The following is a 26,193-nucleotide window of genomic DNA, read 5'->3' on the forward strand; positions in this document are numbered from 1 at the left end:
CCTCATCATTCTTGAGCTTTTCTTTGTAATACATACTTGAATATAAATGTTTTCCTTCTCAACCATTAAGAGTAAAAAGATCCTCCAAAGAAATGCCTTAGTTGTGATAACCCTGCAGATTTAAGCGCCCTCCTGGATGCACAGCCCCAGAGCCCCAGGGCCACAGGCTCTAGTGTAGGAACCCCTGATGCACCTCAAACTCCTCTCCCTGGTAGTTAAGGCCGTTTGTGACTCCCACTCCCGTTCCAAGGTATTAATTTCCATTTAGCTGCACCACCCATCATCACAAAGAATTATTTGTAGTTCCCAAAAGTGCCACAGTGTCTCAAATTTCTGTGTCTTTACACAGTAAATGTCTCATTGACTTGCCTTCCTTTCTCCTCCTCATATGTCACCAAACTCGAGTTCACCTTTGAGACATGTTGCCAGGATGCTGCCCTCCTCTGTGCTCCTTTTATCTTGCACACTTGCAAATACCTTTACTGGAATATCCAACACCTTCTCTCTCTAGCTGATTATTTTCATGCTTTGCTCCCCTACTAGTTGTGGACTCCCTCAGAGTGTGGATGGTATCTGATTCATTTTAGTATTTCCAGATGTATCTTGCACATGTACCTGTACTGGTCAAGTAAACAAGCGACAGCCAATAGCTTCAATTTGTCTCTTAAGAGAGCTAAAATTTAAAAAAAAGGAGTGCTCAATCTCTGACATTCATCCTCCTCTTCTATTGTAGAGGATACCTAAAGCCATGTCTTTCAAATTGTAAATTACAACACAATGCTAATAGTGAAATAAAATTAGCAGGTAATAAGCAGCAAGTGTAAAAAAAGAATACAACAGAGTAGACCACAATAAAATTGAAAATATCAGCCGGGTGTGGTGGCTCATGCCTGTAATCCCAGCACTTTGGGAGGCTGAGGCAGGTGGATCACCTGAGGTCAGGAGTTCGAGACCAGCCTGACCAACATGGTGAAACCCCGTCTCTACTAAAAATACAAAAAACTACTGGACGTGGTGGTGGGTGCCTATAACCCCAGCTACTCAGGAGGCTGAGGCATAAGAATCACTTGAACCCAGGAAGCAGAGGTTGCAGTGAGCCAAGATCGCCCCATTGCACTTCAGCCTGGGCAACAGGAGCAAAACTCCATCTCAAAAAAAAAAAAAAAAAGGAAAGAAAGAAAAATCAGAGTGCACAATACATAGTAAGAATGTTTGCTTCACGAATTTTGTTTTGCCTATAGTCACACATACACATATGTGTTTACTAGGTCAAGATGTAAAATTTCTTACTATGAGTCATGGTCCAAAGTGTGAAGGCCACTGGAAAAGGAAACGATTCTTAAGAGAACAAAAGCAAGAAGTATCTGAAACACTTCTTTTCCATGTTAAAGACAAGCTGTGTTTTTTTTCTAGCCAACCGAATATCAGAAAAGCCAGTGATTTCATTTCAAAAATGTATTTTAAGAAAAGAAACTCTCATTACTTCTTACATATGCATGAAAGAGGACACATTTCACTCATAAAGGAACTACAACTTTTCTAAAGGGCCGTTTGGCAATATCTCTTAAAATTACAAAGGCATTTGGCTTTGGACTTAGCAATTATACCTCTTGCAATTTAGGCTACACACTATCTGATGTACAGAAAATGTTACTTACTGCAGGTGTTTAGTTTGGTTTTGGTAATAACAAAGGGTTGGAAACAACCCAAATGCTCACCAACTGGAAAATGGTTACACAAATCATTCCTTACTTATATAAGGTTTATAAAAGTGGCATATTAGCCATGAAAAAATAAGAAGAAATCTCTTTAGACTCTGTTAAGAAAATATCTCCAGGATATTTGCTTCATTTGAGAACATCAAGATACAGAATAGTGTTTATAGCATCCTAAATTTGTGGTTAAAATGTAGGAAAAAGATATGCCCCCAAAACTATTAACACTAGTTGCCTGTGAGGATGGGAAATGCCAGAAAGAACCTACAATCTGAATTATTTCTTCCAAGATGCTAAAATAGGTAAATACATTTAGTAAAGAATAATGAGCAGGAAAAGAAGGTAGAGTGGTATCAATGGCCTGCACACCATTTTTTACTCTGTTTTTAGTAACATCACATTGATTTCCACTTGAGGAAGTACCTCTTGCCTGTTCTCAGTCCATGTCTGAGCGATGATGACCACAGTTCCTCATTCCTCAGGCTGACCATGCATAGCAGAGCAACCTCATTTCTACAGTTTTTGGTTAATGACTGAACACATAACCAGGCAGGGTCAGTTAATGAGTATCCTCTCTGGGACCTGCTGGCACCACTAATATTGTTTTTGCTGGCATGACTTGAGAGGCACTCTCTCATTGGAGAGTTAAGAACAGCTAGAGTGTTGACCTGTAACTCTTGCTAGTACTCGCCTTTTGCCACACCTAGAGACAGCCTGCCTGAGAATGTACGCAGACATGAAGAAAGCAAAACCAAAAGGAGAGGCAGCTTCCTGCTAACATTGTGGCTGAACCTAACATGCCCTTTCCGCAGTGGCTCTGCAGGTACCAGGATCCCCTCCAGGGCTTGCACGACGGCTGCGCTCTGCCCCCAGAGTTTCTCTTGCAGCAGATCTGGAGTGGGGCTGGATAATTTGCTGTGCTAACAACTTCTCCCATGTGATGGGGATGTGGCTGGTCTGGAAGCCACTTTTGGAGAACCACTACCCTAGATTTTTACTTAAGCCAAGTTGAATTTTATTTTTATCCTATACATGTTTGGGAGTTCTGCATAATCCAGGAAATGAGCAGGGTACTAAAATTTGCATAAAGGAGGCATGCTCTCTGTGTACAGAGTGGCTAATCAGAGGCACAAAACCTTAGAAACTTTTGGAGAAAAAATCCTGGATTATCTGTTAGGCGGAACAACTTAGCAGTCCTGTGTAAAATCAAGTAAGTATATTAATGGTATTCAAATCTAAATTAACACAGATTAGTTTCATTTCTATACTTTAACAAATAAGCTATTCCCAGACAGTGATGGCCAGTTTAGTCACATCAGGATTAGAGTTGCCCAATAAAACACAAGACATCCAGTTTAATCTGAACATCAGACAAAAAACAAATACTATTTTCCCTTTCCTTGGTAAATCTGGCAGTCCGCATCTGGATGAAAATGTTTTAGAAGTACTTTGAATTTTAAGTTCAAATAAAAGAAAATGTTAACTGTTAGAATCACAGCTCATTAAAGGTATTAATGATCTTGATTTAATAAATGTTCCCTATCCCGCTTCCCCCATTCAGAAGACAAAACTCAAAGACTTAGAAAGAAAACTATATAAAAACGCTTACACAGCTAATGGAAATCCAGCTTTAGTAGGGACAATGATATTGACGATAGATCCTCCATGCTCTTTCATCCAGGAGCTGTAAACTGCAGGATAGAGGCAAACTCAATCATTAAATTTTTAAAGTATCCTGGCCCTCCTGATACCTTGTTTCAGCACACTGCCTGTTTGATATGTTTTACATGTCCATTTACATTTCCTTATAAAAAGCCTGACTGAGGTAAAGTTTATACATCATAAAATCCATCTACTTTAAGTGTGCAATGTAATGACTTTTAATAAATATACGGAGTTATGCAACCATTACCACAATCCAGCTTGAGAACCTTTCCATCACCCCAAAAAGTTCCTTCACACCCATCTGCAGCTTAACCCATCCCCAGGTAAACACTCATCTTTCTGTTTCTCTAGATTTGCCTTTACCTTTTCGAAAATCTAATGTAAAGTGAATCACACAATACGTGGTCTTTTGTGTCTAACTTCTTCCACTTAGAATCATGTTTGTGAGGTTCATCCACGTTGTAATGTGTTAATAGTTCCTTTTTGATTGCTGAGTAGTATTCCATTATGTGGATATGCCATGTTTTATTTATCCACTTATCAGCTGATAAACATTTGGATAGTTCCACTTTGGAGCAATTATGAATACAAATCTTTGTGTGGTCATATGTTAACTCTGTTTAGCTTTTAAAGAAACTGCCAAATGGTTTTCCAAAGTGTCCCTCCCCATTTTACATTGTTCTCAGAAATGCATGGGGGATGTAGTTTCTACACGCCATTGCTGTCTGATTTTTTGATAATAGCCATCTAGTGGGTGTGAAGTGGTATCACACTGGAGTTTTTATTTGCATTTCCCTAATGACTATAATCATGTTGATCTATATATCTAGCCTATGTCAGTACCACACTGTCTTAAAATCAAGAAATAGCTTTGCAATCAAGAAGCATTAAGTCCTCCAACTTTCTTCTTTTGCAAAATTGTTTTGGCTATTCTGGGCCCTCTGCATCTCCATATGTAGTTTAGGATCAGTTTGTTAATTTCTACAAAAATTGACAGGGATTGCTCTGAATCTACAGATCAATTTGGGAAGAACTAACATATTAACAATATTGGACCTTCTAACCCATAAACACTGAATATTTTTACATTATTTAAATCTTCTTTGATTTCTCTCAGCAATGTCTGGCAGTTTGTGGCATACAAGTCTTACACTTTTTTGTTAACCTCATTGTTAAATATTTTATTATTTATATATGCTTGAAAACATATATGAAAAATATATGAAAACATATAAAACCATTTGATTTTAGCACAAGAAAGGAGAATAACCATTTAAATTATTCTACACACACTTTCTGCTTCTGGATAAATACCACCATATACATATATTTATTTATTTCCTAGTTCTGAAAATGTCTACAAGTAATGATAACCCAGTAGTAGTGAACACATGTAGTACCCAAATCTCGCCTTCTAAAAATCATTCCCGGCTAGGAGTGGTGGCTCACACCCGTAATCCCAGCACTTTGGCAGGTCAAGGTGAGAGGATCACTTAAGGCCAGGAGTTCAAGACCAGCCTGGGCAACACAGAAAAACTCTGTCTCTATGAAAAATTAAAAAATTAGCCTGGCATGGTGTCATGTGCCTATAGTAGCAGCCGCTCGGTAGGCTGAAGCGGGGAGGATTGCTTGACCCCAGGAGTTCAAGGTTGCAGTGGGCTATGCAGCCTTGAACCACTACTCTCCAGCCTGGGTGACAGAGCAAGACTCTCTCTCCAAAAAGTAAATAAATAAATAAGCAAACAATAATTATTATTCCCTACTAAAGGGAACTAGGTCTTCTTGGAGAAATAGGTCTGAGCCATTTCAAAAAGACACAGAAGCCAGATTAGCTGGTCAACTAGAACATCAGAGAGAAAATGACAATAATGGGTTAGAAATACTGAATAAAAATAAATTCCATTCATCAATAGTAAGGCTTAGGAGGTGAGAAAAAAAGGAAAAACTCATCTTTATAAAAGAATGCCAATTAATAAATAAATAAGGCATAAATTTTTTAAATCATCATTTTGCATCTTCCAATTCTGAAACTGAATCGGGCAAGAATCAAAAATGGAATGAGCCGGGAGCAGTGCCTCACACCTATATCCCAGCACTTTGAGAGGCAGAGGCGGATGGATGGCTTCAGCCCAGGAGTTTGAGACCAGCCTCGGCAACATGGGGAGACCCCGGCTCTACCAAAAAAAAAAAAAAAAAAATTAGCTGAGCATGGTGGTTAGTAGCCTAGTATGCACCTGTACCTCCAGCTACTCAGGAGGTGGAAGAATCGATTGAGCCCAGGGGGTGGAGGCTGCAGTGAGCCACGATCACATCACTGCACTCCAACCCAGGTGACAGAGTGAAACCCTGTCTCAAAAAAAAAAAAAAAAAAAAAAAAAGGAACCTAAACCCATTGGATAAAAGTACATAGGAAAACAGTATCTTCACATGGTCTCAAAGTATTATCCACAGATTACTTATAGTTTACAAATAGAAAAATGTATCTTTACAACAGAAAGGTTTGGTGGTCAGAATCTTAGACAAGCGAAAAAATTTAAGATGACCAATAGTAAAATCACCTTAACAACAGACTTACAGGTGTAATGCAATAAGAAGTATATATACCATATATGAAGGGGTCTTGCCAGAAATATTTAAGTGAATATAATCACCACAAAACAATTAGAGAAATCCAGAATTTGGAACATTCTATAAGTCACTGTTATGAAATATAAAAAGTATGGATTTTTTTAGAGTACAAGAAACTAAAGAGACATAAAAAAATGCAATACATGAATTTGATAACATCTTGGATTTTAAAAGCTGGGAAAACAATTAGGGAAATTTCAATAAGGACTATATAATGAGTGATTTTATTGAATTACTGTGAATTTTCTTAGGTGTAATAATGGTATTGTAATTATATAGAAAACATGTGTTTATATTTAAGAGATATATAAACAAAGTACCTTTGTATCTGTAATTTGCTTTCAAATTGTTTATTTAAAATGAGTGTGTGTGAGTATGTGTGTGTGTGTGTGCATGATTGTAGAGAGGGAGAGAGAGAAAGAGAGATCATGTAAATGGGAATGTTAGTGCGTGGTGAATTTTTTTTTTTTTTTTTTTTTTTGAGACAGAGTCTCACTCTGTCACCCAGCCTGGAGGCGCCATCCCAGCTCACTGCAACCTCCATCTCCCAGGTTCAAGCAATTCTCCTGCCTCAGCCTCCCAAGTAGCTGGGACTATAGGCATGCACCACCACTCCCGGCTAATGTTTGTATTTTTAGTGGAGACAGGGTTTCCCCATGTTGGCCAGGCTGGTTTCGAACTCCTGACCTCAAGTGATCCGCCCACCTCGGCCTTCCAAAGTGCTGAGATTACAGGCATGAGCCATCACGCCTGGCAACGCTTCATGAATCTAAATGATAGGTATACAGAAATCCATTGTATTATTTCTTCAACTTTCCCACAGATCCAACATTTTTCCAAAAGTAAATTGGGGTAAAAATTCCTGTATCAGTAAAATGAACAATAAAAGTCTATAGGAAAGTCCAAATTCACCAATAATTTATATGTGGATTTTCTTCACAATTCTTTAACAATAGCATATTGTGTCCCAGGGTACAAGCTGAAACAGACTGGGTGGGGACTTTAGGGCAGTCATCTTTTAAATCATTTTAATTGCATAAGTAATATATGGTCATATTAGAAAAAGTAGAAAGGGCAGAGAAGCACAAAGAAAAAAATAAAAATAATATGTAATTTTGCCTCCTGGAGGTGATACATGTCAATACAGTCATGTGTCACAACAATGTTTCGGTCAAAAACAGATTGCATATATAACAGTGGTCCCATAAGATTATAATACCATATTTTTACTGTACTTTTTCTATGTTGAGATACACAAATACTTGATGTGTTACAATTGCCTACAGTATTCAGTACAGCAACATGCTATACAGGTTTGTAGCCTAGGTGTGTAGCAGGCTATACCATCTAGGTTTGTGTAGGTACACTCCATGATGTTCATACAACAATGAAATTGCCTAATGACACATTTCTCAGAACAAATCCCAGTTGTTAAACAACACGACTGTATTTTGGTATAAATTTTTTCAGAATCATTTCTATTCATATATATGCACACATAAATACATACTTTTTTTTTTACAGAAATGTGAACATGTTGGATAAAATATTTCATAACTTGCTTTTCTGGCAGTGATATCTGGCAATATTTTTTCATGTTAATGAGTACATTTTTATGTCAATATTTTTAAGGGCCGCATAGTTCTTTATCATATAGATGTATAAAACTTCACTCAACTAATATTTTACTCCAGAATATTTACATGGTTTTCAGTTTTTCACTATTATTTTCAAGATACAGAAAAATATGGCTGGGCACAGTGGCTCATGCCTGTAATCCCAGCATCTTGGGAGGCCGAGGTGGGTGGATCACAAGGTCAGGAGATGGAGACCATCCTGGCCAACATGGTGAAACCCCGTCTCTACTAAAAATATAAAAATTAGCCAGATGTGGTGGTGGATGCCTGTAGTCCCAACTACTTGGGAGGCTGAGGCAGGAAAATCGCTTGAACCCAGGAGGCGGAGGTTGCAGTGAGCAGAGATCACGCCACTGCACTCCAGCCTGTGTGACAGAGCGAGACTCTGTCTCAAAAAGAAAAAAAAAAAAAGAAAAATATAACTTATGAAAAGTAAAAACTAAAAGCCCCAAATAAGTAAAAGCAAAAATAATAGGCCTTGTATTTGTTTTACTTTTTATTTATTTATTTATTTGAAACAGAGTCTCACTCTTGTCACCCAGGCTCAAGTACAGTGGCACGATCTCGGTTCACTACAACCTCCGCCTCTCGGGTTCAAGAGATTCTCCTGCCTCAGCCTCCCAAGTAGCTGGGACTACAGATGCACGCTGCCTGGCTAATTTTTTTTTTTTTTTTGTATCTTTGTAGAGATGGGGTTTCACCGTGTTGCCCAGGCTGGTCTCAAACTCCTGAGCTCAGGTAATCCGCCCGCCTCGGCCTCCCAAAGTGCTGGGATTACAGGCATGAGCCACCATGCCCGGCCGGCCTTGTATTCTTTAATTCAGTTTTGGCTAATAAAAATCATGGCTGAATTTCAATTCTGTAGACTTTTAATTGACAGTTGTTAGCAAGGAATCTTGGATTGGTAAGACATTGCTGATTTGCTTGTTAGAAGGAGTGAAAGCACCGAGTTACAAAGCTTGGGTTAGAGACCACTAGTTGTCTCCCAATACTCATTCTCCCTTTCTTCCATAGAAATAGAATTTGTTTTAGGCACATAGCTGCCCACCTAAGGACTCTATTTCCCAGTTTCTTTTACAGCTAGGTATGATCATTTAACTGAATTCTAGCTGACAAATGTGAGCAAACATCATGGTGCTACTTCCAGATGGTGCCCATAAAAGGAATGGGTGAGCATCACACTTTTTCCCCATTCCTGTTGTCTGGAATGCAGATTTGATAGCAAGAACTGGAGCAGCCCTCTTGAATCATGAAATGGAAACCACAGGTCAAGAACAGTGGAGCAATAAGAAGGATCTTCAGTTCCTAATGATTATGAAACTACCATATAATCCTTACACTACCTACCTGGACTTTTTATGTGAGAAAAATAAACTCATATTCAAGCCCTGTTGTTTCTGGGTTTTTCCACTGGAACAACCCAACTTGTATCACAACTTAGACAGAGGTGGATTCTGCTAGTTAGGTAGAGATGTCTGCAAGACCTCTGACTTGTAGATACTAAGAATATAAAGCCTAATTCATGTTGGCATGAAGACCCTTTGAGATAGGGTAGTACTTGTTCTGTATTTTTCATCATAAGAAAGATTTGGGTAGTTTTTACAAAATCTCTTGAGTTACCCAACTCAGGAGTTCAGTACTAACCACCCACGAAACATGACCTTTAATCCAAAGACTATGTATGCATGCTAATTAGTTGTTAGAGAGCATACAGACTCTGTCTCTGGTATTCTCCCTGAATTTATTAATTGGTTCTGCTAAAAGATTTAATAGATTCATTCTTAAAAACAAAGTAAGCGTGAGAGTTTTCTCCAATTTTATGAACAAATTAATAGCTAAATCTATGTACAGATCATTAATAATTTTCTCATAATAAATTCCAAGAAATAAAATGATGAGATTGAAGGATATCCACATTTTATAAATATTGCCAAATTACTATACTGCAATGTACCAATTTACATTCCTATGTTGTAGTGAGAAAATCCAGCCAATAAATGTTAATGACATGGGGCTTCTGAGTCCCTAATAGGAATCCTGAGATCGCTAAATAAAGACATGGTGACTTATGGATACTGATGGTACTTGCCTGCTTTGCACATGTAGAAGGTACCCGTCAGGTTGGTCTCAAGCACAGCGTGCCATCCCTTAGAACTGATGTGTTCAGCAGGGGAAAGAAACTGGCCTCCTCCATTGTTCACCAAGAAATTGATCTTACCAAAAGTATCTAAGGTAGATTTGACCAAATTATTCACCTAAAGAAGAACAGTAGAAGTTACTAAAAGGAAAAGTTTAATAGCCTAACTTGCTACCTCGCCTGATTGATTGCTCTAGACAGAGTTTGCAATCTCTCACAGTGAACAGTCACTCCAAGTGCCACAATGAATGAACATGCAGCAATGAATAAGACTAAAAATCCTACACCAATGAGTAATGTACTAGCACCCAATACCCACAGATCACAAAGCTAAAACTGTAATTTTGATGACAAGATATATCCAAGGGCCTGGAACACCCTTGAGTAGGGCAGGCCTCTGTCATATATTAATTTGTAAGCTACCAACCCAGAATAAACAGTGATGAAATCAGATAAAAATGAACATTAAAAAATGACTTAAAGGGCAAGGCATGGTGGCTCACACCTGTAATCCTAGCACTTCGGGAGGCCAAGGCAGGCAGATCACCTGAGGTCAGAAGTTTGAGACCAGCCTGGCCAACACGGTGAAACCCGTCTTTATGAAAAATACAAAAATTAGCTGGGCATGGTGGCATGCACCTATAGTCCCAGCTACTCAGGAGGCTGAGTCAGGAGAATTGCTTGAACCTGGGAGGTGTAGGTTGCAGTGAGCCGATATAGTGCCACTGCCTTTCAGCCTGGGCAACAGAGGAAGACTTTGTCTCAAAAAAAATAAAAATAAAAATGAAGACTTAAAGGACAAAAGGTCATCTTTAGCTGGACCACATTCTTGCCTCCCTTCCTCTCCTTCTCCAGGAGTCGCCGGCTCAGTAAATCATTAACATGAGAATCTCTTTCACAGCCTCTGCTTCTAGTGAGCCTCATCTAAGACAGCTACAATAGGAGAACCTGAAGCATAGCCAGGTTTAAGAAACACTACTGCAAAGTACAATGAATGAATAAATGATACAGATATATCTCCATTACCTCCTCCTCGTTCCGGATGTTGCATTGTATGGGAATGACTCGTGCCTGCTTTGTGGGAGGTAGGTTGGCCTGCAGTTCATCTGCCGCAGACTTCAATCTCTCCAACTTACGGGATGCAATGACCACATTACTCCCTGAGGAGAAACAGCCAGAGAACAAATAAATATGCCTTCATGGGATGCAATGACCACATTACACCTTGAAAAGTAAACCGCCAGGGAACAAATAAATATGCCTTCATGAGTTGTCCAAATTCCAACAATAATAATATTGAAAAAATATATCATGTGTTCCATTTTTTAAAGTATTTTTTATTTTAGAGTCAAGGTCTCACCCTGTTGCTCAGGCTAGAGTGCAGTGGCTTGATCATAGCTCACTGTAACCTTGAACTTCTCCCGGGCTAAAGCAATCCTCCCACCTGGCCTCCCAAAGTTCTGGGACTACAGGCACAAGTCACTGCACCTGGCCATGTGTGTTCCTATGTCTTAAAAAAAAGCTGAATTAGGATTTTTGCTTCCGGACAAGATGGAGTAGTAGAAACTGAATTTGCCCTCCATCCTGAAATAACTAAAAAATTGGACAAAATATATGAAATGATGGTTTTCTGGCACTGGACATCCAGTAGCACTGGATGGTCATCTCTGGGACAGTGAAATCAAACATGAGCCCTTGGATTGCCCCAGCTTGCTGCCTGGAGAAAGGTTCTACACTGCAGCAAGGGAGGGGAACACATTCAGAGACCAAAGTCTCCCTGGCGGAAGAGATGAAGTTGGGAGTCTAGGGAGCCAAGGCAGTGAGATTGCCCAGGGGATAGGGAGAAAAGATATACAGAGAGCGAGAACTCCAGAGATCTGCAGAGTCTCTCTGGAATCTTCACCTGAGTACCGATTGATGCTTGGGAATAAATCAAAGAGGAAAGAACTACCAAAAATGGGCAGGGAGATCAAACCCTGGCACTCACACAGCACTGGGAATGGTTAGTGTGCCCACCAGAAAAAAGCCTTTCACGGGGCATTCGGTAAAATATGCAGAAGCAGATGGCTTCTGCAGTGAGGCAAAATTCACCATAGACTAAAGGCTGCTCAGATCAAGCCTCTTTTAGAGTATCAAATTGTTTTCAAGTGACCTAACTGTATCCCAGAACAAAGCTCAAGAATATATACATATTTTTTCTTTCTTTTTTTTTTTTTTTGAGACGGAGTCTCGCTCTGTTGCCAGACTGGGGTGCAGTGGCATGATCTCAGCTCACTGCAACCTCCACCTCCCGGGTTCAAGTGATTCTCCTGCCTCAGCCCCCCAAGTAGCTGCGACTACAGGCGTGCACCACCAGGCCTGGCTAATTTTTGTATTTTTAGTAGAGATGGGGTTTCACCATGTTGGCCAGGATGGTCCCAATCTCTTGCGCCTGTCTAAGAATATTTATAAGAATATAAAAATAGCCAACATCCATCAAGGTCAAATTCAATATATGGCATCCAACAAAAAGAACTACCAGGCATGCCAAGGAACAGGAAAATAGCAGCACATAATTAGGAGAAAAGTCAATTAATAAAAACAGACCCAGGCCAGACGCAGTGGCTCACACCTGTAATCCCAGCACTTTGGGAGGCTGAGGCGGGCCGATCATGAGGTCAGGAGTTTGAGACCAGCCTGACCAACATGGTGAAACCCTGTCTCTACTAAAAATACAAAAAGTAGCCAGTCCTGGTGGCAAGTGCCTGTAATCTCAGCTACTCAGGAGGCTGAGGCAGGATAATTGCTGGAACCCGGGAGGCAGATGTTACAGGAGCTGAGATCGCCCCACTGCACTCCAGCCTGAGTGACAGAGCAAGACTCCATATCAAAAAAAAAAAAAACAACAAAAAAAAACCGGAACCAGAAATGACACTGATGATATAATTAAATAGACCAGTGATGAAGAGAAAAATCTTAAAAGCAGCCAGAGAAAAACAACACATTAAGTATACAACAAGAAAGATAAAGACTTCTTTCAGAAACAATGCAAGCCAGAAGACACTGAAACATCTTTACGGTATGGAAAGCAATGAAAAAGATGGTGAACCTAGAAATCTTAACCCAGTGAAAATATCTCTCAAAAATGATGGCAAAATAAAGACTTTTTCACACATATGAAAGCTGGAAGAATTCATCAAGGTGATCTGCACTACAAAAAAGATGAAAGGAAGTCCTTCAAGTAGAAGGAAAATGATGCCAGATAAAAATCTAAAAATATACAGAAGAAGAAAGAGAACTAAAAATGGTTCGTGTGTTTGTTTTTGAGACAGGGTCTTACTCTGTTGCCTAGGCTGGTGTGCAGTGGCGATCTTGGCACACTGCAGCCTTGACCTTCCAGGATCCACTGATCCTCCCACCCCAGCCTCCCGAGTAGCTGGGACCACAGACATACACCATCATATCTGGCCAATTTTTTTTTTTTAGTAGAGATGAGGTCTATGTTGCAGAAATAGTAATTATGTGAGTAAATATAAAGACTTTTCTTGTTTCTATTCAGATCTCTTTAAAGGTATAGTTCAAAGCAAAAATAATAACAACATATTATAAGATTTATAATATATGTAGAAATAAAATGATTCCCTCCTTCTCCTTGAGAATAATAGCACAATGGCTAAGAAGGGGAAATGGAAGTAGAGACGGTCCTTCTTTTGCTCTGCTCTAATATGCTCTGATTTCAGTTAGCTTAGCTTAAAGACACCAGTCTCTCAACAACATGGTTCAAATTTCAATAACCATGGTATATTAACTGTAACTGCATAAAATGCAAACTTTACTGCTAGCTTTTCAACCCACAAATCATAAATAACAGATGCACATCAAGATCAGTGATTAATCATGTCATTTCTTCCAGCGTCTATCAGTGAATGCCCACTGTGCATCTCTTCTTCAGTTCAGAAGAGCTCAGACAGCAAATAATATAGCTGTGTCACCTCCTGGTCTTTCAACAAGAAACCCAAGTGACATTTTATAAAAACACATGATCTAAGGGGGGACTGGCCAACAAACATGAAAAGTGAGACCAAGAAATGAAAATTTGTAACACTGGAAGCGAAATTAGAATGCATGTCAGGGGAATTATAAAAGGGGAATGCGTGACACTGCTGCCAGTCTAGAAACTACAGAAAGCCAAAAGATCTTACTGAAGGCAAACTTAACATCATGAGGAAAGTGCCTGTGACAAAGAAGATGAAGATATCCCAGAGGAAGTGATGCCCACAAAAAACTTCAGATTAAAGACACTTTTGGGGCCAGGCATGGTGGCTCACTTCTGTAATCCCAGCACTTTGGGAGGTCGAGGTGGGCGGATCACAAGGTCAGCAGTTCGAGACCAGCTTGACCAACATGGCAAAACCCCGTTTCTACTAAAAATACAAAAATTAGCCAGGTGTGGTGGTGGGTGCCTGTAATCCCAGCTACTCCGGAGGCTGAGGCAGGAAAATTGCTTGAACCCAGGAGGCAGAGGTTGTAGTGAGCTGAGATCATGCCATTGCACTCCAGCCTGGGTGACAAGAGCAAGACTCTGTCAAAAAAAAAAAAAAAAAAAAGAAACTTTTGGAAATATTTCATGATATTGAAAGTATAAAGGATAAAATGTTGGAAGCTGATCGAAACATAGAAAGGAGTACAATAATTTAACAAGGTACAGAAAAAAATGCTTGCTATATATCATAAGGTATACAATGAGAAGGCAAGCACTAATCGAATGACTCGACACACTTCACATGAAAATAAAAGTTTAATTTTCAATACTGAGGTTTTTAAATTTTTAACTGACAAATAACTATACATCTATGGGGTAAAATGTGATATTTTGATATATAAATATATTGTGGAATGATGAAATCAGGCTAATGTATCTATCACCTCTTATCATTTCTTTGAGGTAAGAACATTCTAAATCCACTATTCTCGCTATTTTGAAATACACAATGCATTGCTAACTATAGCCATCATGCTGTGCAATAGATCATCAGAACTTATTCCTCCTGTCTAAATGAAACTTTGTACTCTTTGACCAACATCTCCCCAGTGAAACTGGTCTACTTTTATTATTTTTTTCATTTCCCTCTGTGGCAGACTGCCATGGTTACTACTTGAGACCGTCACTACGATAGTTACTACTGTTACTACTTACTATTTGAGACGGTCATTACGAGACTGAACGAAGGAGGATGAACGCAGAAATGAAAACTTAAAACAAAAGAAACTGTTTTAAAGAAGGGGCCAGGGGAAGAAGAAGAGGGTTCCCTGCTTCTACTGAGTAAAGGCAGCAACCTTGAGCTCCTACGGCCTTTTGTATTTATTGGGTAGAAAGAGCAGGGAGGAGCAGGTAACATTTGGTCAGCTGCTTAACTGATCACAGGTTCACATTATTGCTAACAGGCTTCAGATGTGCCTCATCACAAGAAACACTTGCGCCTGGGTCGTGACTGCCCTCAGCATTCCTTCAAGGGTGGCAGATGCAGTTTGTCATTTGCCAACATTCTGCATTTATGAGAACAGTTTGCTGTTTGCTCATATACCCTCCAGCGGTATACTGAGTTGATCACGACCCTCACTCTTTCAGCCTGCAACATCTCTCCCTTTTTGTTTTTGAATTAATTGAGACAGGTAATTGCAAAATGTGCAGCCTTGGTGGTTCATTCCGTCTTCGCATTCAGCTCATACTGGGGGAACCGGGCCCATGGTTGGGATCCATGGGTCGCTCTAGTCTCCCGTTCTGTGGTTGCACACACCTTGAGGGCACCCACACAGTTTGTTCATCTCCTGCAAAAACGCAAGCGTACCCTTATCCCCACGTCAGTAAATCTACCAAAACAGAAGCAAAGGCTTTTGTGGCTGTGGCCAGGAGGCATGCCGTTGCCAAAGCATCTGCTCCACAAGCTGTAACTCAGCTTCTGCCTCTTTGGTTAATTACCATGGGGTAAACTTCTCATTGATAAGGAGAGGCAGGCTCTCTCTGATTAACAGAAGGCACATGGAAAGCAAATTGAAGCTCATCCTTCTCGTGCAACAGTATAGCAAAAAAAAAAAAAAAAATCATTAAGCCTTCAATTTGTACTGTACAGGTGAGTCCATTAAATGTTATGGGTTGTGATAGATAAATCTCTCTCCTAGTTGTACTTTCAAATCCTTGATTCCCTCACTTCTCCCTTCGTGGAGAAGGGTGCAACTTACAGGGAACAAGCAATAGTTGTGCAATATATTCTCCTGGTTCAAAAACCCAAAGTTCTTGTGACATTACCACTATTGGAATTTCCTCTTCACAATCAAAATCAACAACTCCTGGGGCTACAGTAACGCCCTGCAAGTTAAGATGACTTTTGCCAAAAACTCTCTATTTGTCTCTATTTAACTCTACCTCTATTTCTATTTATCCCTACTTATCTCTATTTGTCCCTGCAGGCCTCTTTAGGTCCCTTCAGGTCTCTGTTTGTCCCTGAAAGTCCCGTTTGGGCGCCACTTTGACAAAAATTTTTGAAGGTCATGAAATAATTGTACTTTTTCCCATTGACTATTTTTGCTTTGAATGGTTTCAGCTTGCATGATCATTGTTACAATGCCACAATGCCATGCAAAAGCAAAGACTACCTATGAACTGTTAAGTGGTTCTTTTACATATATATTTTAAAGATGAGGTCTCACTGTGTTGCCCAGGCTGGATTGCAGTGGTTTTTCAGTGTTAAATTCTATGTGAGGTGATACAGTTATAGGCTGTTTTCACCCTAATACAGCATTTCACTGTATCATAATTACCTGTTAATTTAACTGTCTGCTCCACTCACTGTCATCCCCTGGGAGGTAGGGACCCTGTAATTGCTCTATTTGTTAGGCTAACACACAGTCCAACATATACAGGTGGAATAAATAAAGTTCACAAAGGCACAGAGTACAAAGGCTCTCCATTTGGCCTGAACTATTTTAGTTGTATAAGATAAGCTAGCTACTGCATATGAAAATAAGGCACTTTATTTTATTTCTTATCTTTATAGATGTAGGGGGGACAAGTGTAGTTTTGTTACATGGGGCTTTTAGTGTATCCATCACCTGAATAGTGGCCACTGTACCCAACAGGTAATTTTTCAACCCTCACTCCCCTGCTTCTACCCTCCCACCTTTTAGAGTCTCCAAATGTCTGTTATTCTACTCTGTATGTCCATGTGTACCCACTCTTTAGCTCCCACTTATAAGTGAGAACATGCACCATTTGACCTTGTTTCTGAATTATTTTAGTTAGGATAAAGGCCTCCAGTTCTATCCATGTTCCTGCAAAAGACAAGATTTCATTCTTTTTCATGGCTGAGTAGTATTCCATGGTATATATAACATATTTTCTTTATCCAATCATCCATTGATGGACACTTAGGTTGATTCTTAACTTGCTACTATGAATAGTGCTGTGATAAACATACTAGAGCAGGTGTCTTCTTCATATAGTGATTTATTTTCCTTTGTAAACACCCAGTAGTGGGTTTGCTGAATTGAATGGCAATTCTATTTTTAATTCTTTGAGAAATCTCCATACTGTTTTCCATAGAGCTTGTACAAAATAAGACAATTTTTAAAACTATGTTTAAAGTTTAGGTTATAATTTAGTAAACTAAAAATGGTAACAACTTTTGGAAATTCTCGTGTGCAATCTGAGGGTTTTATAAAGCAAAAATTGGAAAGATTCACCATAAGTTCCTTGTAAGCCTTGCCTAACTTTAAAATGGAATTTAATTTATCAAAATATATAATGTGCAACAAAAACATACGTTATACTGTTAGGAGAAGCTTACTCCTTTCTCCTTTTGTTTCCAGGAGGGCCCTCTTCTTCCAGCAGGAAAAATAACTGAAACACAGTCACACACCCCATAACAATGTTTTGGTCAATGATAGACCACATGTATGGCAGTGGCCTCATAAGATTAAAGTGGAAGTTAAACATTCTTATCATCCAGTGGTGCTGTAGCCACTGTAATGTCATAGCTGCAATTACTTTATTTTTTTATAAATTTAGTTTAGCCTGTGTGTACAGTGTTTATAAATTCTACAATAGTAAACAATAATGTCTTAGGCCTTCACATTCACTTATCACTCCCTCACTAACTCACCCAGAGCAACTTCCAGTCCCGTAAGCTCCTGTGTCCTATACAGTGCTCTATACAGGTGTACCATTTTTTATCTTTTATACCATATTTTTACTATCTTTTATTTTTATTATATCTTTTGTATGTTTTTATATAATTTTATAATAAAAATACCATATTTTTATTATATCTTTTGTATGTTTAGATATGTTTAGACCACAGATGTTTACCTTTGTGTTACTATTTCCTGCAGCCTTCAGCATAGTAACCTGCCGTACAGGTTTGGAGCCTAGAAGCAATAGGCTATTGACCATATAAACCAGGTATATAGTAGGCTATACCATCTAGGTTTGCCTGCCACTCTATGATGTTCACACTATGATGAAATCACTTAAGGATGTATTTCTCAGAAGATTTACCTGTGTTAAGTGACACATGACTGTATATACTTCTAGACTAATCCAACACTCAGTTAGGTTTCTGTCATTTAGGAGAAATAGCTGAGCTGATCAGTGAGATGGAAAGGAGAGAAATAAGCACCCCAGGACAAGCCACCACTTCCTCCACCCACTTCTTTCTTTGATATTTCTGCCTTCAACATACACATTTTTTGCTCTAGTTCCCAGAGTAGGGCATAGGCTCTATAGGGCAGGGATGAAAAACTTTACCTAGGCTGGGTGCAGTGGCTCATGCCTGTAATCCCAACACTTTGGGAGGCCAAGGCCGGTGGATCGCTTGTGTTCAGGACTTCAAGACCAGCCTGGGCATCATGGTGAAACCCCACCTCTACGAAAAATACAAAAAAATTAGCTGAGCATGGAGGCACACGCCTGTAATCCCAGCTACTCAGGAGACTAAGCCACGAGAATTGCTTGAACCTGGGGGCAGAGGTTGCAGTGAGGCAAGATTGTGCCTGGGTGACAGAGTGAGACTGTGTCAAGAAAGAAAGAAAAAGAAAGAAAAGAAAGAAAGAGAGAGAGAGAAAGAAAAAAAGGAAGGAAGGAAGGAAGAGAGAGAGAGAGAGAAAACAAGAACACCAAGGTGATTAATGCCTAACTTTGTCCAAGACCTCGAGTAAAAAATATGTTGAGAATATAAATAGGATGATTCACATGGATTATCTAAATAGAAGTTTACTAAATTATAACTAGTTACTATCTGAAACCTCAAGACTTCAGGACAGTTGTCTACTACAAGTAGAGATGCACTGAAATACAACTTTACAAGTCCATTTACTTTCACTGCTAGAACTTTCCACTATAGACAAACTTGAACTAGGGTGCAAACATATTACAGGGAAAAACGATGCAATGCTGGGTAAAATAAAAACCTAAATGGCCATTCAGGAAATGGTTAAATAAGTTATTACAGACCCACACAATGGAATACTATGCAGCTTTAAAATGAATGAGATATGACTACAATACTACCATTGAAAAACACAAGATATGGGCCAGGCATGGTGACTCATGCCTGTAATCCCAGCAACTTGGGAGGCTAAGGTTGGAGAGTCGCTTGTGGTGAGTTCAAGACCATCCTGGATGAGACCTTGTCTCTAAAAAAATTTTTTTATTGCCAAACATTGTGGCACATGCCTATAGTTTAGATACTTGGGAGGCTGAGGCAGGAGAATCATTTCAGACAGGAGTTCGAGGCTGCAGTGAGCTATGATGACACTACTGTACTCTAGCCTGGGTGACAGAGCAAGATCCTGTCTCTAAAAAACAAAACAAAACAAAGAAAAAACAAGATATTTAAGTAGGAAAAAAAAAACCATTACAGAGCAGTAAGAATACTGTGATCCCAATTTTGTAGAAAACAAAATATATATACGTGTGTATACATGTGCACATTAAATTTGTAGAAAATCACCAGGAAGGGAATTTAGAAAAAGGGCAGAATGGGTAAAGCTCATTTTTTTCTTTTATACACTTCTATACTGTTTTAATTTATTGCAAACCTCTTATGCTACCTTATAATAAACTAGAAAAATATTATATATAATCCTTGCCTTTCATGCTAAATCATTTCAATAGACTTTATTTTTGTTTATATGTAGCTAGAGAGATGCAGAAAGCTCCACTGACCTGCTTAGAATAGGTATAGAAGTAGCTTGTGGATAAGGAGTTCTTTCAACATCAGAGGCTTGTAGCCCCAGTATGCTGCGCTCCTGCTTAGGCTGATACTGATCCCTTTCCATCTTCAACTCAGAATACTACATTTATTCAGCACCTTCTTGGTTCCTGGTGTTGGTAACAGGCTAGTTAGACTAGACTAGAGCAAGAAAAAATGTTGTCTTGGGTCATAATTTCCACCAGCATTTCCTAATCGCATTTTATCTACTATACCTAATTTATGTTCTACTGTAGTAACAGAAAGTGAATGATTAACTTGAAGATAAAAAAAAATCTGATATGAATTCAACTTGACGATGCTAGGTTTTCCTTGATGAAATCAGGTTTCTCTCTGCCTAACAGCACCTGTCAAAGGTATAAAGGAGATCTAATTCTGCCTACAATATCCTGCTTTTGTGAGCTAAAGCTTTCTGTGTCCTCTCAGAAAAAGGAAAAGTCAAAATCCTGTGGAAGTGAAAGACATTGTTATATAAACCCAAATTGAGCAAAAAAGAAAATGTTAGCCAATTTTTTTCTTCTCTTTTCTTTTGAGACGGAATCTCACTCTGTCACCCAGGCCAGATTGCAGTGACGTGATCTCGGCTCACTGCAACCTCCGCCTTCCGAGTTCAAGCGATTCTCATGTCTCAGCCTCCCATGTAGCTGGGACTACAAGCATGTGCCATGCCACCACATGTGCCACAATGTTTGGAAACAGAGTCAAGCAAAGATTTTCATGCAAGGATGTAGTCTTGAGAAGTGAAAAAATGGAAATTACCTAAAAATCCAATATCAGGAAAATAGTTAAATCCATAACAATGAAATATACATGCTTCCATTTAAATATCTTGCTATTGTTCCTGGTGCAGTGGCTCATGCCTGTAATTCCAGCACTTTGGGAGGCCGAGGCCGGCAGATAACTTGAGGTCAGGAGTTCGAGACCAGCCTGGTCAACATAGTAAAACTCCATCTCTACTAAAAATACAAAAATTAGCCAGGCATGGTGGCACACACCTGTAGTCCCAGCTACGTGGCAGGCTGAGGCACAAGAATCACTTGAACCTGGGATGCAGAGGTTGCAGTGAGCTGCTGTCAAGCCACTGCACTCCAGCCTGGGCAACAAAGCAAGATTCCATCTCAATAAATAAATAAATATCTTGCTATTGAAGACTTACTTGGAGAAATGCATACCATATTATTGGGAAAAATAGAATTCTAAACCTAACAGCATTCCAATTTTACTTTTTTTTTTTTTTTTTTTTGAGATGGAGTTTCGCTCTTGTTGCCCAGGCTGGAGTGCAATGGCACCATCTCAGCTCACTGCAACCTCCGCCTCCCGGGTTCAAGCGATTCTCCTGCCTCAGCCTCCGAGTAATTGGGATTACATGCACGCACCACCTCGCCTGGCTAATTTTGTATTTTTAGTAGAGATGGGGTTTCTATATGTTGGTCAGGCTGATCTCGAACTCCCAACCTCAGGTGGCCACCCACCTCGGCCTCCCAAAGTGCTGGGATTACAGGCATGAGCCACCGCGCCTGGCCCAATTTTACTTTTAATAAAAAATATTTGCCGGGGTGCCGTGGCTCACGCCTGTAATCCCAGCACTTTGGGAGGCCAAGGCAGGCGGAGCACAAGGTCAGGAGATCGAGACCATCCTGGCTAACACGGTGAAACCCCGTCTCTACTAAAAATACAAAAAATTAGCCGGGTGTGGTGGTGGGCGCCTGTAGTCCCAGCTACTACGGAGGCTGAGGCAGGAGAATGGCTTGAACCCGGGAGGCGGAGCTTGCAGTGAGCCAAGATCGCGCCACCGCACTCCAGCCTGGGTGACAGAGCAAGACCTCCATCTCAAAAAAAAATACATGCAGGGCCGGGCGCAGTGGCTCACGCCTATAATCCCAGCACTTTGGGAGGCTGAGGCGGGCAGAGCACAAGGTCAAGAGTTCGAGACTAGCCTGGGCAAACATGGTGAAACCTTGTCTCTACTAAGAATACAAAAATTAGCCAGGCATGGTGGCATGTGCCTGTAATCCCAGCTACTCAGGAGGCTGAGGCAGGAGAATCGCTTGAACCTGGGAGGCAGAGGTTGCAGTGAGCCAAGATCGTGCCACTGTACTCCAGCCTGGGCTACAGAGCAAGACTCCGTCTCAAAAAAAAAAAAAAAAAAAATATGGATTATACATGCAAAAATGGACTGGAAGGAAGTTTGTAAGATTTTTAGCCATTTTTCTGAAAATAATGTTAATTATGAGTTATTAAAATTGTCTTCGTCTTTTAAATATTTTTTAATGAACATCTAAATTATCTTTGGTTACCATCTGGCATAGTATGAAGTAAAAAAGAAAACACCTGTATTTTTCGTTAAAAAAAAAAAAAAAGCAAAAATATCATCATTTTAAAAACCATGCCTCAAAGTTCATGCCAAAAAGACATAGTTCACACCAAAAAAACAAAACCAAAAACAAAAAACAGTGGCCTTCTGACTAGAAAGAAAACTGGAGGCTAGGCGCGGGGCCTCCATGCCTGTAATCCTAGCACTTAGGGAGGCTGAGGCGGGCAGATCACTGGAGGTCCGAGTTCAAGACCAGCCTGGCCAACATGCCAAAACCCCATCTCTAGTAAAAATATAACAATGTCGTGGAAATAGCCATTAATTCTGGCATAAAAAAATAAAGAGGAAAAAGTAATTATAAAAATGATTTTTATGGCCAGGCCCGGTGGCTCACAGCACTTTGGGAGGTCAAGGGGGATGGATCATAAGGTCAGGAGTTCAAGACCAGCCTGGCCAACGTGGTAAAACCCCGTCTCTATTAAAAATACTGCTCAGGAGGCTGAAGCAGAGAATCGCTTGAACCTGGGAGGTGGAGGTTGCAGTGAGCCGAGATTGCGCCACTGTACTCCAGCCTGGGCGACAGAGCGAAACTCCATCTCAAAAAAAAAAAAAAAAGAAAAAGATTTTTAATATTCTTTCACTGAAGGAAATCCATTTCCAATACAACAAAATAATTGTGTATATATATTTTTAAGTATATGATGTCTTTTTCTCAAAAGACACGCCACCACTTTCATCAGAATCTCAGACAGATTCATGTCTTCCAAAAGACTACAAGACCAATGTCCTAATGTTTTAGTTTGTGGTAAGAAAAATATAGTCTATCACCTTATTCCAGGGGTGTAGTTTTTGGCCAATGCATATTTATGCAACAGGATGAAAGTTCAAATAGCACACTTATGCAACAGGATGAAAGTTCAAGTACATAAAAATCTATTAAAAATCCTTCAAAGTGGACTAGGGTCCTACGAATCTGCTGAGAAGCCTAGTATCTGACCTATGCATGAATTGATAACTGATTCTGATTTTCTTACAGATTTTCCTGAAAGAGGATAGAGCTTGGTGTTGAGAATAAACTGGGCAGTAATGGTGACGAGGTTACATCATGGCCTTACTAGGAAATGTTTTGCTTTTTTTTTTTTTTTTTAACTAAAAACATAGATTTTTTTTTTTTAGTTCATACTATGCCAGATGTTGGAAACACAGTCGTAACCAAAGATAATTTAGATGTTCATTAAAAAATATTTAAAAGACGAAGACAATTTTAATTACTCATAATTAACATTATTTTCAGAAAAATGGCTAAAAATCTTATAAACTTCCTTCCAGTCCATTTTTGCATATGTAATACTTTTTTTTTTTTTTTTTTTTTTTTTTTTTTTTTGATACTGAGTCTTGCTCTGTCGCCCAGGCTGGAGTGCAGCGGCACGATCTTGGCTCACTGAAACCTCTGCCTCCCGGGTTCACACCATTCTCCTGCCTCAGCCTCCTGAGTAGCTGGGATTATAGGCACACGCCACCATGCCTGGCTAATTTTTGTATTCTTAGTAGAGACGAGGTTTCACCATGTTTTCCCAGGCTGGTCTCGAACTCTTGACCTTGTGCTCTGCCCGCCTCGGCCTCCCAAAGTGCTGGGATTACAGGCATGAGCCACCGTGCCCGGCCCTGCATGTATATTTTTTATTAAAAGTAAAATTGGGCCGGGCACGGTGGCTTACGCCTGTAATCCCAGTACTTTGGGAGGCCGAGGCAGGCGGATCACCTGAGGTCGGGAGTTGGAGACCAGCCTGACCAACATATAGAAACCCCGTCTCTACTAAAAATACAAAATTAGCCTAGCAAGGTAGTGCGTGCCTGTAATCCCAACTACTCGGGAGGCTGAGGCAGGAGAATCGCTTGAACCCAGGAGGTGGAGGTTGCAGTGAGCCAAGATGGCGCCATTGCACTCCAGCCTGGGCAACAAGAGCGAAACTCCATCTCAAAAAAAAAAAAAAAAAGTAAAATTGGAATGCTATTAGGTTTAGAATTCTACCTTTCCCAATAATATGGTATGCATTTCTCCAAGTAAGTCTTCAATAGCAAGATATTTATTTATTTATTGAGATGGAATCTCGCTCTGTTGCCCAGGCTGGAGTGCAGTGGCTTGACGTCAGCTCATTGCAACCTCTGCCTCCCAGGTTCAAGCGATTCTTGTGCCTCAACCTCCCAAGTAGCTGGGACTACAGGTGTGCGCCACCATGCCTGGTTTGTATTTTTAGTAGAAATGGAGTTTCACCATGTTGGCCAGGCTGGTCTCAAACTCCTGACCTCAGGTTATCTGCCTGCCTCGGCCTCTCAAAGTGCTGGAATTACAGGCGTGAGCCACTGCGCCAGGACCAATAGCAAGATATTTAAATGGAAGCATTATATTTCATTGTTACTGATTTAACTATTTTCCTGATATTGGATTTTTAGGTAATTTCCATTTTTTCACTACTCAAGACTACATCCTTGCATGAAAATCTTTGCTTGACTCTGTTTCCTTAAATTCCTGAAAAAGGAATTACTGTCATAGAGCATAAACATTGTGAAGGTTTTTGGATCTTTTTTTCCAAATTGCCTTCCAGAAAGTTGGTAATAATTTACATTCCTGCCTTCTCATTCCTGCATCAACACTTTAATTTTTCCCAACATTTCAAAATTTTGTTAGAAAAGTTAAATCTTACTGTTTCATATTTTATTACCAATAAAGTTGATTATTTTTTCATATGTTTCTTGCCTGTCTGTAGTTCTTCTTTTGGAACGCTTAGTCCATACCATTAGTCTAATTTTTCTATCAGTGTGTTGGATTTTTTCTTTATTTGTAAGAGTTCTTTATGTATAAGGCTGTTGGCCGAATCTAGTGGCTCAGCCTGTAATCCCAAAACTTTAGGACTCAGAGGCAAGGCAGGAGGATCCCTTGAACCCAGGTGTTCGAGACCAGCGTGGGCAACAGAGTGAGACCCTATCTCAAAACCAACAAACAATTTATCTTATGTTGCAAATATTTTTCTTCATATGCCTTTAAACTTTATATATTTTTTTAATTCAATGAGGATTTACACTTTCATACAGGTAGATTGATTTATGTTCTCCTTTGTGGTTTATTCCCTCACTTATGTGTTTACAAAGGCCTTCCTTCACCCAAGTTAAGGTAAATATTCAGCATATTTCCTTGCTGTGGTTAAGAGATGTGAGAAGATACTATGAGAGACTCACTATGTTTACAACTTTTTCCAGTTAAATGAAGTCTTCCCACGTTTCCTAATCACTCACATTAAGCATATAGAATGGATTAATTTTAAATCTGAATATAAAACTAATTGCACAGCATGTTTCACTGCTCTTCTTACTGCCTACCTGGGGCACAGTCTCTTTGGCCTGAGTGGTCTCTTCAGTTTTTAACGAGTGGCTCCACAATTCCTTAGGAAGAGCTGCTCTCTTCTGTCTCCCTGGTGGTCGTAATTTCGCCCACACCTGCCCCGTCTTTGCTCTGCAGCTCCACACTCCCTCAGCCCCGCCGAGAGCTCCTGGCTCCCGTCTCCAGGTTACCCCAGGTCACCACAGCCACCTCTCTGCACCAGCGGCCCGCTCACGTACCCAGCTCCAGGAGCTCCTTCACGATGGCTTTTCCGATGCCCGTGGCCCCGCCGGTGACGATGGCCACTTGGCCCTGCAGCAAACCAGGCGCCAGGTAGCTCCTGCCCTTAGCCCAGGAGGCCATCCCTGCAGCGGGGTGCCAGAGCAGCTGAGCGCAGGCCCTTCTGGGTCTCAGGGACATTCGAAGCGGGCGGGCGGACAGGGCGGTGCTCGAGCCCACGTGACCACCAGA

The 26,193-nt window shown here is 40.1% G+C and overlaps 1 protein-coding gene across 1 annotated transcript in view; it reads right to left on the reverse strand.

Moving 5' to 3' along the window:
• Nucleotides 1-26,192, reverse strand: part of PECR (peroxisomal trans-2-enoyl-CoA reductase) — a 43,607-nt gene extending 17,415 nt beyond the window's left edge. Inside the window, exons 1-4 of the mRNA XM_516075.8 lie at nt 25,962-26,192; nt 10,809-10,942; nt 9,735-9,900; nt 3,325-3,406 (exon numbers count right to left, since the gene is read on the reverse strand). Coding sequence (XP_516075.2) covers nt 3,325-3,406; nt 9,735-9,900; nt 10,809-10,942; nt 25,962-26,142 — 563 coding nt within the window. The 5' untranslated portion in view covers nt 26,143-26,192. The remainder of the gene's footprint in view (nt 1-3,324; nt 3,407-9,734; nt 9,901-10,808; nt 10,943-25,961) is intronic.
• Nucleotide 26,193: the final 1 nt, after the last annotated feature.

The sequence above is a fragment of the Pan troglodytes genome, chromosome 13, assembly GCF_028858775.2.
Source record: "Pan troglodytes isolate AG18354 chromosome 13, NHGRI_mPanTro3-v2.0_pri, whole genome shotgun sequence".
Taxonomy (NCBI): Eukaryota; Metazoa; Chordata; class Mammalia; order Primates; family Hominidae; genus Pan; species Pan troglodytes.